The sequence below is a fragment of the Neomonachus schauinslandi genome, chromosome 5 (assembly GCF_002201575.2).
Source record: "Neomonachus schauinslandi chromosome 5, ASM220157v2, whole genome shotgun sequence".
Taxonomy (NCBI): domain Eukaryota; kingdom Metazoa; phylum Chordata; class Mammalia; order Carnivora; family Phocidae; genus Neomonachus; species Neomonachus schauinslandi.
Window position 1 is genome coordinate 117,383,801 of NC_058407.1, and position 17,742 is coordinate 117,401,542.

A 17,742-nucleotide genomic window follows, 5' to 3' on the forward strand; every position below is an offset into this window, starting at 1 on the left:
GATACAAACTGTGAAAGTGAAAGTATTGCAGATTGATAAACATAGAAAGCTTGAGCAAAGCAATACTGAGTAGTTGCTTTTAGGATTAGATTTTTGTCTCCTTTTTTTCCTTCAGTCTACTGTAACCTTTGTATTAATTTATCAGCCATCAAATTGTGTAATGTGAGTACATATTCCTTATCCACAATACTAAAGTTTTGATGTGATACTTCTATGAGGTCTTAAATAAGATATTTATGAAATTGAGAAGAAGCCCTCCTTACCTAAAGCAGTCTGGGTTGGTAATTGGTACAGTGGCCAAAACGAGCCCTACTAGAGCTCTAAGTATAAAAAATGATACATATGACCTTAAACATTTTAAGCATGTACTTTACCTTTATTCACCACTCTTGTGATATAGGGCCATTGTTTTATTTTTCCTTGCATATACTGCATCTATAATCTTGGTTTCTTTAGGGACAAACTTCTAGTTGATTTCTTTAAAGAAGAGTTAAACTAGACTCTTACAAAGCAGTATAATTGTATAATCCTTACAGAGTTTTATGATTTCCCATCTTTCATAACTGACGGACTTCTATCTAGTTAACAGCATTTTTAGCAACTCTTTTATTGAGCTTCCCAAAGAATCTACTTGGTTTTCTTAGAAACAACTCTCTTTTTCTACTTACTTTTCACCTTTTTTAATATAATACTTAAATTGAATCATATAATTACAAGTATCACTGACACAGACAAGTTTAAGAGCTAATACATCCAGCTCCTATTAAGCATTCAGAAGTTAGATAAGCAGGTATCAGTTAAGAGAATTTTACCTCTGTGTGTGAATCCTTTGACTTTTGTGAAATTCATTAAAACTGGTCTTCAAGGATTCTGTTTAAGTATGGAGCTATCGGATAAGAAGGAGGGTCCAAACTGAAAGTGGGAGACTCAGAGACTTCCAGCAAATGGCCTTTACACTAGCCAGATCTGTACTTAAATTTTTCCTTGTCATATCAACAGCTCTTCATCTCCAACTTCTTTCCTCCTATTCTTCCTCTAGATACCCATTCCTTTATTGTACTTTATATACATAAATGGTTATCCAATGGGAGTTGGAAAAGTGGCAGTTCTGGTTCAGCTTATGCTCCTAAGTTCACTGTTTATTACTGGGCATCTAAGATCCCTAAGAAAACTTCTTATTACCTGATTAATTTACTTAAATTATTTTCTATCCCTCCGACAAAAAATTACAAATGACAATAGATACATCAGTATTTGATGTGTAAAGCTTCTTCTAAGTTATATATTTAGAGAAACAGGTTAGCCAGTTCAGTAAAAATTTATTAAACATATATCAGAACAAGGCACTATTAACGGGCCATTGAGATGATACGCCTTTTGGGACCTTATAGTCAGGTAGAGATTATAATACATGAATTAAAATAATTAAAATACAATATGGTATATAATCTTCACATATGTAATATAAACAAAAGACTTCTGTAGATGATCAGATGAGTAAGATTGTCTCTATTTAGAATGACCAAGGAAAACTACAAAGAGGAGCCACTTGAATTGCGTCTTGAAAGATGAATAGACCATTGACAGTGAAGTGCCCACTTTGTGTACTAGGTAGTATACAAAAATAATTTCATAGATACAGTAATTCCCATACAATCATTCTGCGTTAAGGCTGAAAGAGCCCTAAGAAAAACATTATACAACTGCTTTTTATTTAAAAAAAAGGTATCACATATAGCCCATTACTGTCATCTAAGCCTACATCCCAGCTCTCCAAACTCTGTATATAACCATTCAGGAATTTATACTCTAATAGATAAATCTGATGTGGGGAATCTATAAAGGACATTTAGACAGAATAAAGTTTATTGATTAGACAGCAGAGTATTTCCATCACACACATCTGTCAAAGACACATACATAATGTTAGGAGTGGAAAAGTTACAGTACATAATGGGCAGAAAAGACCCAAAGTTGTTCTATGATCAGACTGGGTAGAGATAAAGGTATATCTTTGATAGCTTCCTTTGCTTTTCAAGAACATCCTTATTATCTCCAGGTCTGGGTTTTTTTTTCCTTTCCTTTGTTCCGAAAAAGATAATGGGAAAATTATAAGAATTGATAGACTAGAAGAATGAGACCAAAAAACTAAAAACTATTATACTTGATACATATAAAATATTTGATAATGTTAAATAGATATCAAACATTTCCCAGATTGGAAAATATCCAAGGAAAGGTGTATGTATTTAGCAAAATGTATACTTCATATCATTCATGTACCCACATGTGCAGAAAAGTAAAAAGTCAGATGAGAAACCAAAGTAAAAAAATGAGTGTTTGTAAATTGATGAGTAGAAGGAAGGTTAGTGTGTGCATAGAGCGATGAGAGAACATTAGAGAAAAGTTAAATGCATGACTATATGCAAAGAAGTTGGGAAAACTTGAGAAAATGTGTTTAGTGCAGAAAGCAAGTGGAATGATCAACAGAAGACATGGAATATGAATTAGAATATAGCAAGGAACTTGGACTATATCAAGAGAGGCATTGTATACTTTGAGCCTAGAATTTAATTTTAACATTAAAAGTTTAGCCCTAGTGACACTTGTATCTTACCAGTGTGTTTCTGTTCTCATGGTAGTTTCAAAGGGAATACACATTCTCTTGGAATCTGACTAAACCAGTCTTCCGTGTTGGCTAATTTCAGCCTATAATCCCAAGAAATTTTTCTAGCCTCTTTGGAGGATATCCAAAATATCCTCTTGGATATTTTTTGATTTATCATATATGTCCTGAAACATATAACCATGAAAGTAGCAAACAATTATTGAAATATACTATGTGCATATTTTCTGTTTAACCGTTATAACTTAAGTATATTTTTGTCAGTGCCTATCTGTGTTGGAGTCTCATATATGTGGGCCCATAATAATTTAGATTGGTAATACCACCAATTTCTCAGATATAAGATCAGTAAGTGCCAAATATCCTAAGCGATTACCAGTCTAAATCATGGTCTGTTCATAGTTCTCTACACTTTCTAAGATGAAACAGGTCTTAGGTATTCAGAATTTATTTGCTTAATAGTTTGATTCTGTGGGAATTCAACATTCAAGTTTCTCTTTAACTGCTATGTTACATTTCTCAGTTACATGATTTGTAAAATATAGAATTCCTTTATGTGTGCATTGCCTAAAGTTGTAAATTTTTGCCATTGTTAAGTCCCAGCCCCATCTTTTCTCACTACCAAGCTGATCTTATGTGAACACAGTTAAATTAAAAATTATTGTAGGAAATTTCCAGCACGCATAGCTCCACCCCTATCAGGATTTGTAGGTTTCCTAGGAACACTGTCTGAGAAAATAGAGGAATCTTATCTATAGTACTGTGGCTTTTGCCTTAAAAAATAAAATGAAAGTTGCCTAAGAGAGTATTGGAAATATTATACTTTATAGAACTATCTGTAAATGGAGGCATCCTCCCTCCCAAGAAGCTTCTCCCATGGAAACTACAACTGTAGACAAGCCTGGAGGTCACCCTCTGTACAGTCAGGGCCCTTCCTTTCTAGCCCCTTTGCTTCTGCTTGCTGGGGCTCTGTCAGAAACCAAATAAACAAAACATTCACAGCTAATTAGCAACGGAAAAAAGCTTCTAAAAGGCTTTGAGGCAATTGTAGCAAGCTGAGTTGCCTGTTCTCCTACTCAGAGTTAAACACAGATTCTCCAAGGGATGAAAAAGTTTACTTTTAGTCCTCTAAGAACTTTTTAAAAAACTTTGCAGACAAACATACTTTATGTAGGGAGTATGCAAACAAATGAAGAGGGATGGAAAAGTGCGTCTGAAGTTTTGCAAGGCTGAAACTCTACTGCTACAGAAGGATAGAGAGAGAAAGGAAAATTGGAAACACCTCCCAACAGAAGACAAAGATTCCATTCCTTCTGCCCTCTGAAAGGGGGGCGTAAAATACAAGTAGTAGGAGGTCCAAAGACAGAACATAAAGTAGAGTTTTGTAGGTTATTGCTAGATGTAGAAAAAATTTAAAAAAACAAAATGTTGGGGCGCCTGGGTGGCTCAGTTGGTTAAGCGACTGCCTTCGGCTCAGGTCATGATCCTGGAGTCCCGGGATCGAGTCCCGCATCGGGCTCCCTGCTCGGCGGGGAGCCTGCTTCTCCCTCTGACCCTCCCCCATCTCGTGCTCTCTCTCTCTGTCTCATTCTCTCTCTCAAATAAATAAATAAAATCTTTAAAAAAAAAATGTTAGGTAGGATGTTAGAGATATATATTCTCAATGATTCCATATTTTATAGATAAAAACTTAGGACTCAGATTGGTGAGGCAGTTTGCTCAAAGTGACACAACTACTAAATGGTAGAAATGAAACTTAAAGCAAATGAAAATAAATATTAAAATATGAGACATATAGAAGCTGAGAAAGAATAAATTTTCCCAATAGTGGGATAACTAGCTAGATAACTACTTTATACTGAATGAGTAAGCTATCTGATCTTAAAGTCCCTACCAGAGTATTTAGGCTGATTGTAATTATTATAAAAGTTATAGAAGGATTCTTGCGTTGAGTTGGAGCTGAATAGATGACTTCTGTAGTCTCTTCTGTTTCTTAGCCCAAGTGGAAAAAGTAGCTCTTAGGCTTATATCTCCTTGAATACCACTGACTCAGGAGAGGAAGGCATAGCTCCTGGGTTTTTGTTTTATTTTTATTTTATTACCTTTTTGTGAACTCAGTGTTTGTACAAAAATTTGGACTCTTATTCAAAGTCTACAATTTAAAATTTTTCCTGTGTTCTTCATTGTAATTTTATTGCACATTATTTGTAATTCTGAGATTGTACTTTAAGCCAGGGGGAGAACAAAACTTGATACAGAGTAAATGACTGTGTGAGCAGATTGTCCGAAATGTACCTCTGATATTTTCCTATGTTGAAGGTTATATGTAAGCTTCAAATGAAAGAGATTTGTGCTGGCCAACAGTCAAAAAAAGAAATGGAACATCCTTCATCTCTTTTGTAGTTACCTGTCCTCAGAGCACTTCCACGTTCCTTAGTCCCATAGAATAGGTGATAGCAGTTCACTGCTTGTAGCACTCTAGATCAACCCCCTTCTTTCCTAGGTTTTCCTTCAATTGTTTAATATTTTGAACTTTATATGGAGAAGTAAAAGTAAACTGAAACACGGCAAATAGTACTAGCTCAGCATGTTATTTTATCACTCAAATGAACTATGTCAATAATGTTAAAAGAAAAGCTTTTGATATGGATATCCTCCATCTCATAACTCACTGCTCTTGGAAATATTACATCTTCAAGGCTTACATAAATGGTCTTCATCATTAGGAACCCTTTCCTGATCAGGCCAGTTGAAAACTCCCATTGTATATTCTCTGTATTAACTTCATAGCACTTATTTTTTGTATTATAGTAAGGATAGACTGATAGACTATGGCAAGGTACAGATCATCCTGAAAATCCAGTGGCTTAAAATTTTTTTCTAGTTTATGCCACTTGTCTATCACTGGTTGATAGGAAAGAGGGCATTCTGCTCTAACTAGCCATTCAGGGACTCAGAACAATGACGTCTTTACCATCTTCCAACCATACCCACCTGGAACATGTGGCCTCCTTCCTCACAATGGATGAGTAGAGAGCTGGAGGATTGTACGAGCTTTTTGATGCTTTGGTTTGAAATGACACATGATATTTCCATCCAAGGCCCATTCAGAATTAGTGCCATGATCTCACCTAATCTCAAGAGGACAAGGAAATGTGGGGAGAGAGAATGTTGGGTGAGCTTCATTCTCTCTTCCAGTAATTCATTCAACAAATATTGAGTGCCTATTTATTATTATGTGCCAGGTGCTCCTCTGGGCCCTGGAAATACAAAAAAATAAAAAATAAATAAAACACAAAAATCTCTGTTCTCACATAGGTTATATTCCAAATTTTGGGTTATTCAGTTATTTTTACATATGCCTTAAGGGCAGCTGCTTGTCTTATCATATAATCTCCATTTATCCTAACAAGGTACAACATATATAATAGTGGTTCAGTAAATAAGTATAAATAAATATAACTGCTTAATGTCTTCCTGTGCAGGAGCCATGCTCTACAATTACATACAAAGGATACTTGTAACATGCAAATTCTTAAAGTTGGCTGTAGTTCTATAATGTAAAATCAGTTCCCTGCTTGATATCTATGTAGACAAGCTTTGAGCCCTTTGAAAAATTTTGTTAAGTACTAGGAGAATTGCTTCTAAAGTAAAAACTTTTGCTCATGTTCCATCCATAATGATTATAATATAAGCTCCTCGAGGATTGGAACTCTTTCTGTTTGGAACCATGTAAATCCCATAGTTTTAATACAATATTACAGAGCTAAACCTCAGCGGTTCAAAGCCCTGATTGATTAAAGTAAGCATTCATTCATTCACGGAATATTTATTAAGCTTCTATTATGTTTCAAGCAGCGTCCACAAAGATCGATAAGATGTTTATATCTATAAGATACTCTAATTTTCTGTGTGTAGATAAAATGGGGCTTATTCTGGACTCAAAATGAGACTTTATTTTCTCTACTTGACAATTATATTGACGTGAATTAGCCACTCATGAAGAATGGGGGGAGGGGGGGAGTTTGAAAACAACTGCTTTTTTTTTTTTTCTCTTTTTTCCCCTTTTATTTTTTTATTTACTTATTTATTTTTTAATTTAAATTCAATTAATTAACATATAATGTATTATTTGTTTCAGGGGTACAGGTCTGTGATTCATTAGTCTAATATAATACCCAGTGCTCTTTACAACACATACTCTCCCCAGTGTCCATCACCCAGTTACCCCATCCCCTCACCCCCCTCCCCTCCAGCAACCCTCAGTTTGTTTCCTTTTTTTTTTTTTTAAGATTTTAATTATTTATTTGAGAGAGAGAATGAGATAGAGAGAGCATGAGAGGGGGGAGGGTCAGAGGGAGAAGCAGACTCCCTGCTGAACAGGGAGCCCGATGCGGGACTCGATCCCGGGACTCCAGGATCATGACCTGAGCCGAAGGCAGTCACTTAACCAACTGAGCCACCCAGGCACCCCTCAGTTTGTTTCCTAAGATTAAGAGTCTCTTATGGTTTGTCTCCCTCTCTGGTTTCATGTTGTTTCATTTTTTCTTCTCCTCCCCTATCATCCTCTGCCTTGTTTCTTATATTCCACATATCAGTGAGATCACATGATAATTGTCTTTCTCTGACTGACTTATTTCAGTTAGCATAATACCCTCTAGTTCCATCCACATTGTTGCAAATGGCAAGATTTCATTTTTTGATGGCTGCGCAATATTCCTGTGTGTGTGTGTGTGTGTGTGTGTGTGTGTGTACCACATCTTCTTTATCCATTCATCTGTCAGTGGACATCTGAGCTTTTTCCATAGTTTGGCTATTGTGGATATTGGTGCTATAAACATTGGGGTGCAGGTGCCCCTTCAAATCACTCCATTTGTATCTTTGGGGTAAATACCCAGTAGTGCAATTGCTGGGTCATAGGGTAGCTCTAATTTTAACTTTTTGAGGAACCTCCATACTGGAAAACAACTCCTCTTATTCAACCCCTTTTGAATACGTGATTCTCCCTTAGAATATACTTTAAATAATAGCCAACTGGTCTCTTCTTGAATATTATCTCTAAAGTCAGTCTCTTTCATTTTAAGGTAATTTAAATTATTAGAAAACTCTTCTTTATATTTATCCAAAATCAAAATTTCCGTCTCTGGAACCATTTATGGTGTTACACCATTCTCTCCTGTAATGACCCTTAAGATTATCTCTGATAGTTATCAGGTTATCTCTAATCTTCTTATCTCCATTCCCTTTTAAGACATAGTTTCAAGCTTCCTCACCATTTGATCACTTTCTTCTTAAAGTCTTCCAGTTTGTCAGTGCACCTTAAAGTATGGTACACCAAACTGCACACAAGGAGGGTGGGAACAATGTAGAGTGTTGAATGCAGGAGAGCTATTAGAGATCATAGGTTTCTTAAAGAAGTAAGCCTTTCTGGAGTAGGCATATTGTAATTACAGTTTGAAAATACAAGATATGAAGAAAAGAAAAAGGATGAGGAACATTTAAATAAATGCTTAGAAAGGGAGCAGAGGGAAGAAAGGGTTCTCGGCCTAGAACAAAACAGTGAGTGAAACTAGGGAATGTGTTAAAACTCTTGGAATTAGGTGGAGTAGGTTAAGGTGATTAGGTGCATAGTGATCCTCAGATGAGTGTGATTTTTGGATCAAATGGGTAATTTCAAAGAGGGATTTTAGTGGACTTCTGTGCTGTAGCAGGAAAAAGCACATTAGCAGAGAAATACTCAGATTTGGTAGGACCAGTACGAAGAGGCTACTATTACCCAATAAAAGATTTTTGCATGGAGACAGTACCAAAGGTAAAGAAAATCATGTAAGCAAGAAGATATAGGATTCTGCCGGAGGAGTTTTGGTGAAGTATGAAGCAGAAAAACTGACTCTTTGTGGTGCAGAATATGGTTTTTGGTAAAAGGATGAAGTTATAATCAAAATAGGTAACATATAGAAGGCCTCTGGGTAAGATGTTACTCTGTTTCCCATTTATCAACACTTCGGTCTTTACAATAGCCCTGTGATTATCCCCATTCCTAAATGAGATAATTCACCCAAAACTAAGTGAAGTAATTTGCTGAATGTTATATAGGCTACAAGATGGCAGAGCTGAGACCTTAATTCAGGTAGTCTGGTTCCCAAATCTGTCCTCTTAATCACAGTATTTTATCTCACTGTACTGTACTATGATGGTTGATTTCAACCTACCTTCTTTCGTATCTCATGAATAACTTATCTGTGCCCTTTTTTCTTGCATGGTGCCACCTTTCCTACTCCCTTCAAGGGACCAGTGCCTTCCTGACCTTTTCTTTTCCCTACTATTAAAAACTACTGTCTGCAAAGAAGCTAATAAACGCATTCATTCATTCATGTCAAGGAATAAATGACTCATATGGCTTAAGGAAAATAATAGTATTCCAGGTTGAGTTTTTTAGGGGTACAGGGAATGTTAAGGGGCCATATATCCTTAATCCAAAAGTATATATGGGCTAGGAGGATAAGTATGTTGGATGCATGACTTTCTGTACCCTTCAAATGATATCATTATTTCACTCACCCAGGGCTTATGGAATCCTTCTGGTAGAAATGAGGTAGGAACATAGAAGTGAAAATGGGAGAATAGAGCTAAATCCTTCTGGTAGGGCTTATGGAATCCTTCTGGTAGAAATGAGGTAGGAACATAGAAGTGAGAATGGGAGAATAGAGCTAAATCTTTATTATATTGATCCAGTGATTTTAGAAATACCTCTTATTTACCTAATTCATTGTTGGGTAGAAGAGTTCTGATATAACCCCAAGAAATATAGACTCTAAGAATATCTGTAACTCCTAGACAGTCATAGATGAAAAGAGAAAATTCTATTCTAGAATTTAAGTGTTCATGCATTTCCATTTGAATCAAGGTAGAGCCAAGAATTTATTTTGTTCCTTTATTTCCTTAAAAAATAAAACCCTCTCAAATGAGTCCATGATTTATCTGCCCTAGGAATCTTAAAATCTGGGAGTGTTACCCTAGAGTTATCCTTGATACCTCTCTTTTTCTTATTCCACATCAATCATCAAGCCCTTTCATTTCTTTCTTTACAAGATTTCTCATATATTTTGATCTAGTTCAGTTCAATGAATATTTATTTTGTACATGTTTTATGCCAGATACTGTACTCTGGTCATACAAGTACCCCTATCTCAAATTTCTCATTTTCTAGGAGAGAATATAGCCTGATACAAGCAGTCCTAGAAGTGTGCTTAAATACAAAAGCAGTATACAGCAGAGAATTACTCTGCCAGGGAAGGTCAGAAAAACTTGCAAAGGAGGTGATGCTTGAATAGAGTTTTCAAGGATGAATAGGAGTTCATCAGAATAATGGCAGGGCAGCAAAATATTCTAGTTAGAGGGCAAAGCATAGGCAAAGACATTAAAAAAAAAAAAAAAAAAGCCCAATGTGACCTGGCAGCTACAAGTATCTTCCTATATAATGGATGAAGTTTGAGTCAAGAGGTAGTGGAAAATTACCTATTCTGTTTTTCTCCTTGTTGGGATCTTCATATGTCTAGGGCATCAACTTGTTTATGTCCATGTTTGTGATTATTGAAGCCCTAGTCTTTTTTCATTACTCTGCTAGAGTCTTACCTGTGTGCCACTCCTTGAGACTTTAGCCACTATATTTTGACACCTAAGTATTTGTCCTCAATCCCCAACTCTCCATGATAGGAACTAATCTCTAAGTGTGATGGAAGGAGGAATGACAACTTCACTTGTATCTACATGATCATATAGGTTTCATAATCAGATTTGCATATGATAATTTTGAAAATCTTTTGAAGTTAAGGGACTAATATGAAAATAGTGTTAGTACTTTGTTAGTCACAGTAATATAATTTACTGTACCAAATAATTTAATTCAGTTTAGCAAGTGTGTTTTTCTGCTCTTTGTCCATGCAATAGCACAATATTGAGAAAATAAACAGGGGTGGAAAACAGGAAGAGGAGTCCTCTATTCCTTATCTAAGAGAAAAGACTTTACTTAAATTTATATTCCTGCAATTACTAGCCTTAATAAATAAGCTCTCTAAGAGAGAAAAATCATAGAGAAACATTTAGTTTCCTCTGTTCATCATAAAATTTAAAAACATAAACAGAAGGGAAGACTTCTTATTAAATGAATATACTGCTTTAAAATGAAATCATGTGGAAAATAATGTCAAAGCGAACTGATTTTCATGCTAATTTATTTGTAACTTCTTTTTTTAAGGATGCTGGGGAGTTTTATGCTAAATATAAAGAAACAAGATTGCAGAAAAAGGAAGATGCATTGACCAGAGCTGAACTTGAAACACTTCAAAGTGAGTTTTAAACATTGTCTTGCTTTGTTAACAATATCATATAAAACTGATTATTTAAATTTGGATTTTCCCTTAAAGTCAGCAGTAATTAAATGTTCTGTGCTTTCTTTACCATCGTCTAAATAGAGTTACTTCCTTAATGTATTACTATATTAGTAATTACTGAACCCCCCACAGTTCAGTATGAGAGGAGAGAGAAAATCAACATGGGGTCATAAAGTTCCTCAAATCCAGGAGGCATCCAAAATCCAGAAAGTCCTAAAATACTCCAGTGCTGTAGTTGTCATTGATATTTAGTGCCAAGTCTGTCCAGTTGATCACTCAACTTGCTGTAAAACAGTAGTAAATGGGAAGCCTGAAAATATCAAGGATTTTTGTTTTGAAAGTCTTTGTTTCATTAATCAGTGTATTGTTATAACATGAAAACCCTTGACTAAATTATCAGTATGTTGAAAAGAAGTCTTCTACTGAACACTAAAGGCAGTTCTTGCTGATTTTAGGAAAAGTTGAATATACAGTTAAAGAAGGCATTTCCCCAGCCCTCGTCTTCTTGTCTAATTTTGCCCTATCTACATCTTACCCACATGTATACACTCTTCCCTTTATTTTGCTTTATTTTTATTCAGAGCATTTAACACTACTTAACATTAATTTATTTGTTAATTTACCATCTGGTTCTCCCAATAGAATATAAGTTCTATGAGGGTAGGGACGTGATCTATTTTGTTCACTGCTATGTCTATCCAAATACCTTAAACAGACCCTGCACATAGTAGGTCCACAGTAAATACTTGTTGACTGAATTTGTGGAGGTGAAATCTCTATTCTTTTAAAAATTCCAATGTGAGTATTTGGGATTTAGACTTCATTTCCCTCCACCTACCTGGATTCCTAAAGAAGTGCATGGTGTTGGGGCACCTGGGTGGCTCTGTTGATTAAGCGTCTGCCTTCAGCTCAGGTCATGACCTGGAAATCCTGGGATTGAGCCCCATAGTCAGGCTCCCCGCTCAGCGGGAAGTCTGCTTCTCCCTCTCCTTCTGCCCCTCCCCCTGCGTCTTCTCTCTCCTTCTCTCTCTCAAATAAATCTTTTTAAAAAAATTTTAAAAAGAAGTGTATGGTGTCATGGTACCAATATGGGCACAAGAGACAACACGATAATTAATAACTGGTCACCTCACACCTATAAATGCACACACATGCACAGCACACATAGTGTTACAAAACACTCAAGTGCTTTTGAGGAGGGTGTACAGTAAAAGCTGTTCCTGCAGCCCATATAGATGTAGTTGACCCTTGAACAATGCAGGAGTTAGGAGCACTGACCCCTCACACTGTCGAAAATCCATGTATAACTTTTGACTCCCCAAAAACTGAACTACTAATAGCCTACTCTTTATCAGGAGCCTTACCGAGAACTCACTTGATTAACACATATTCTGTGTTTTATATATGATATGTTGTATTCTTACAATAAAGTAAGCTAGAGAAAAGAAAATGTTAAGAAAATCATAAGGTGCAGAAAATACTTTTACAGCACTGTATGGTATATATTGAAAACAATCTGCATATAAGTGGGCCCACACAGTTCAAACCTCATTATTTAAGAGTCAGCTGTAATTTCGCCAAAGCAAACTGGAAGAGACTGGCTGTGGTATTAGTATACCATGCATCCAATTCATACACTTAATATATAGAAAAATGGTGATAACTATTTCCCTTCGTTTTCTGCCTTTACCCTGGCACCAGACAATGGTTTGAGAAGAGACAAGAAAATTAGGTTCTCTCCAAACTCAGAGTACATTGCCACTACCTAAATGTGTAACTTTGAGGATTTTAGTTTCCTATCTGTCAAAAAAACATGTTGGGCTAGATAATCCAGTATTTCTATTGCTGCTCTCACAAATGGCCACAAATTTAATGGCTTAAACACAAATTTATTATCTCACAGTTGTGTAAGTCAGAAGTCCAGCATGGATCTCATTGGGCTAAAACCAAGGTTTACCAAGCAGGGCTTTTTCCAGCTTCTAGAGGTCCCCCATATTCCTTGGATTATGTTCCTCTTCCTCCATCTTCAAAGGCAGATGTGTGATGTCTGACTTTTCTTCTGTAGTCACATCTTTCTCTGACCATAACTAGGAAAAGTTCTCTGCTTTTAAGGACCCATGTGATTAGATTAGGCGAATTTGGATAATTCAGGAGAATCTCCCATCTCAGGGTACCCAACCTTAATTACATTTGCAAAGTCCCTTTTGCCATATAAGGTAAAATATTGCCAGATTCCGGAAATAGAATGTGGACATCTTTAAGGGTCCATTTTTCTTCCTATTACAATCCCTTGGGTGTCTGGGCAGCTTTAGAACAGGGGCTATTTCTTTTTTATCTTTATGTCAGCAGCATTGACTATGGTGTCCTGGCACCTAATAAATGGATATATGGGATGAATATATGAATTAATGTAATGCCATAAATATTAATGAGCACCTATCCTGTATACAACACTGTTTGAAGAAGCACATAATTTAATTCAAAAACTTTCAACAGTTATAAATACTAAATAATATTCAGGGGTGCCTGGATGGCTCAGTCAGTTAAGCATCCAACTCTTGGTTTCAGGTCGGGTCCTGGCGTCGAGCCCCGAGTTGGGTTCCGCACTCAGCAGGGAGTCGGCTTCCCCTCTCCCTCTCCCTCTGCCCCTCTCCCTACTCACTCTCTCTCTCTCTCAAATAAATAATAATAATAATATTCAAGTCAACTATGTCATTGTTTAAAGCAGATTTCTATTAAGACGGAAGAGTTTAGGATGATAGAGGATTACATATTAAGGTATGTGTTGAGGAGGAAGGGTGGGAAAATGATTATTATTGTTATATTAAACCTAGGATTGAAACAGAAGCTTATCTTATAGAAATTGTTGAGATAGTTTTAATTATATTGAGTAAATCAATAAATAAATGAAACTCTTAAGTGTACTACTTATGTAATTGTTTTTAAGTGTAATTGTTACATAAAATTTTTCTAAGCTTTTTAAGACAAGTCAGAAGGAGGGGGGAAAACACATTTACAAGAAAAGAGAAAAATACCAAACTTTACCCAGAATTTACTGGTAGAGTCAAGGTGAAAATACATTTTATTGCTTTCAGAGACACAGCTTATCATTTTTATGTAGCTTTTGTAAAAAACCACCTAATTGTTATAATTTTGGCATATATATTAGAATTCTGTAATAATAATGGGTATGTACACTACCACTTAGAATATAGGGGTTAGACATAAACTGTTTATCACAGTGTAAGATAATTGATCACTACATATAAAAATTCCTTTTAAAGTTTGTGACCATGGGGCGCCTGGGTGGCTCATTCAAAAAGCGGAAGTTGGAAATGCAAGTTGCCTTCGGCTCAGGTCATGATCCCAGGGTCCTGGGATCGAGTCCCGCATCGGGCTCCCTGCTCCACAGGAAGCCTGCTTCTCCCTCTCCCACTCCCCCTGCTTGTGTTCCCTCTCTCGCTGTGTCTCTCTCTGTCAAATAAATAAAATCTTTAAAGTAAATAAATAAAGTTTGTGACCATTTTCACAAAATCACTCGATTTTTGTTCTAAGCGTTTGATAGAAATTTTCAAACAGATTAATAATTCTTATTTTGTTATTGTCTAATAAAAAAGATGATATAAAGAAACACATTTTCAAATACATAAATATCTGAAAACTCTGTTTGCCAGTAAAAATATATAGTAATCTTTTAAAAGTTTGAAAATTTGTCACTAATTTATCAGTTACTGAAACTCAAAATGGAAAAAGTAAATACCAGAAAGCATATTAAAAACAATACTCATACCAGCCATGAGTAATAAGACCGCTAATGCTCATGTTTTTGGCATCAGTGGTATATTAGGGAAAGATGATGGTATCAACATTAAGAATGTTAAAGAACAGTCGCTTTATTAATGATGTCAGAAACTGTCATGTATTTTTTAATGTAGTCTCTAATGGTTTACATGCAAAGAATCTTTTAATTAATTTTGTTAACTTCATTACAGTGTTCTGTATTGTATACTTTAGAATTAATATATAAAGACCCCAAATCCCCCAGTGTGTATTTCATTTGCCCCTATCCTTCTTAATTTTAAAGACCATCATTGGAATACTGAGTTCATAATAACATTTCCATCTGCTTAATTGAGTAAATGCATCTCATGCAGATTAGCAGTAGCTATTTTATGCTGCCTGTTTTTCATGACCTAATTGTTAATCTGCCCTCAAGTCTATCTGCTCCACTGCTGAGATTGTGCTGTATCCTCGGAGGGCCATACCGGAATATACACTGAGTAAGGTGTGGTAGTCTTATTAAAATGGTATATTAGAAGAGGAAATACAAAAAGGGGGATTTCTTAAAAATGAATATCATTGTCCTGGGAGTCTATGCAAAAAATGTGGTATCTATTTGGAAAATTTGAGGCACTTATTTATTACAAACAATCAATTTTATGTTTTAGGCTTAAATAAGTCGAATATTTATAAATATGACTTTTTCATTGTTATATATATATTATATTATACATTCTTTAATTATTTGAGTTTCATTTTAAGTCAGTATATGTAAATTTTAAGTACTATAATGAAACAGCCCATATCATGAATGGGAAAAATGAGTTATTTTATAAAGAAATTGGTTGTAGGGGTGCCTGCATGGCTCAGTCAGTTGAGTGTCTGCCTTTGGCTCAGGTAATGATCTTGGGGTCCTGAGATTGAGCCCAACATCCAGCTCCCTGCTCAGCGGGGAGTCTCCTTTTCCCTCTCTCTCTGCCCCTCCCCCCCCCCCCCCCCCCCCGCTTGTGCAGGCTCTCTCTCTCTTTTGCTCTCTCTCTCTGTCTCAAATAAATAAATAAAATATTTTTTTAAAAAAGAAATTGGTTGTAAAGGTGAAATTTTGAATAGACAAAATTGGGGGAAGAAGAATTAAAATTTAGTATTTCCCTTATCTTTTTCTCTGTACCTTATATGATTTAAAACACAAACAAAATCAAGTAATCAAAACTTTACTGTGAAGTACTTGTTTTTTATCTGCAGAAATAATAGTTCCAGACATTAATTATATTCTTCTTCTTGTTTCTTGGTCCCTGTTGCATACCCCAGTGATGGACCTAAGTAGAGGTGCCAAGGGAACAGTGAGAAGGTGGAGAACAGAATATGCCTTTTTGGGGTGGTAGGATGGGAAAACATTCACTCTCCCCAGAGTAAAGCAAGACTGGTTTTTAGAAAACTCAGGTTCATGAAGAAAGGAGATGCTAGTGATGATTTTAAGTTGATTCAGGGGTTGGTGGTGAAAAGGACAAGGGAGATAGGGCAGAGGTAGCCCCAATTTAGGTTAGATCATTTATCCTGTGGCAATATATTGTGCTCATGGATGGGAGAATACTGTCTGAGATAACTTACAAGAAAGCATACACCAGTCACTAGCTCCAGTACATTTGGAAACATGACCAAACAGAAACTCTGCCTTAACTTATGAATCATATTATATAGTGAATCCTAATAGCCCTAGTCCCAAGAGTTTATGTGTAGGCAGAGAATACCTAAAGAATAGTCTTATTTCCTAGGTACTTTCTTCAATAACAACGAATTTTTAAAATCATGTAGCTCAAATACAAATTTACAATTCCTTCAGCATTTCAAACCATAATGCCTAGGTATGCTTAAGTATAATGCAATCTTAGTTTCCCACTGAAGTGATTTTAAAAACTTTTTATCCAATTGAATATGTAAACATTTATGGCTTTAGAGTAATCTAGTTAAATTTGAACTAAGATTTTATTAAATTAATTTACTTAATTTGGAACTAAAAATGTACTTATTTACTATTATACTTTTAATAAAATAATATGTCCATTTATAAGCTTCATGCAGGCAGGTGTTTTTGTTTGTCTTGTTTATGGCTGTAACCCCAGAGCCTAGAACAATGCCAGGCATGTGATAGGTACTCGGGAAATATATTTAACAGAGTATATCATCTTTATTTCCATATGTAATGAAATATGGTCCCATATGTGGTGCTGACACTGGAAATTTTATCCCAGGTCATAAGTACCTATTCACCTCATATTAAGATTTTTTTCCCTTTCTTCATGATTGCTACAATAAAATCACGATATTGTTTATTTTTTTTCTAATATTTTTTATTGTGGTAAAACACATATAACAAAATCTGCCATCTTAACCATTTTTTTAAAAGATTTTATTTATTTATTTGAGAGAGAGAATGAGATAGAGAGCATGAGAGGGGGGAGGGTCAGAGAGAGAGGCAGACTCCCTGCTGAGCAGGGAGCCCGACGTGGGACTCGATCCCGGGACTCCAGGATCATGACCTGAGCCGAAGGCAGTCGCTTAACCAACTGAGCCACCCAGGCGCCCCATCTTAACCATTTTTAAGTATATAGTTCAGTAGTATTAAATATATTCATAATGTTGTACAGCCATCACCCCATTCATCTCCCATAGCTCTTTTCATCTTGTAAAGCTGAAACTTAATACGCATTAAACAGTAACTCCCCATTCTCACTTCCCTCCAACCCCTGGCAACCACCATTCTACTTTCTGTCTCTATGATTTTGACTACTCTAAGTATCTCATATAAGGCTGATCATACAATATTTGTCTTTTGTGACTGGCTTATTTCACTCAGTATAATGTCCTCAAGGTTTGTCTGTGTTATGGTCAGAATTTCCTTCTCTTTTAAGACTGAATATTATACCATTGTATGCGTATACCACA

The 17,742-nt window shown here is 35.8% G+C and overlaps 1 protein-coding gene across 2 annotated transcripts in view; it reads left to right on the forward strand.

Annotated features, from left to right (window-relative positions):
* DNAJC1 (DnaJ heat shock protein family (Hsp40) member C1) overlaps positions 1-17,742 on the forward strand; it is a 222,955-nt gene that overhangs the window by 82,633 nt on the left and 122,580 nt on the right. For both annotated transcript variants that reach the window (XM_021696797.1, XM_044915533.1), the window contains exon 7: positions 10,884-10,974. In XM_021696797.1, the coding sequence (XP_021552472.1) occupies positions 10,884-10,974 (91 nt within the window). The remainder of the gene's footprint in view (positions 1-10,883; positions 10,975-17,742) is intronic.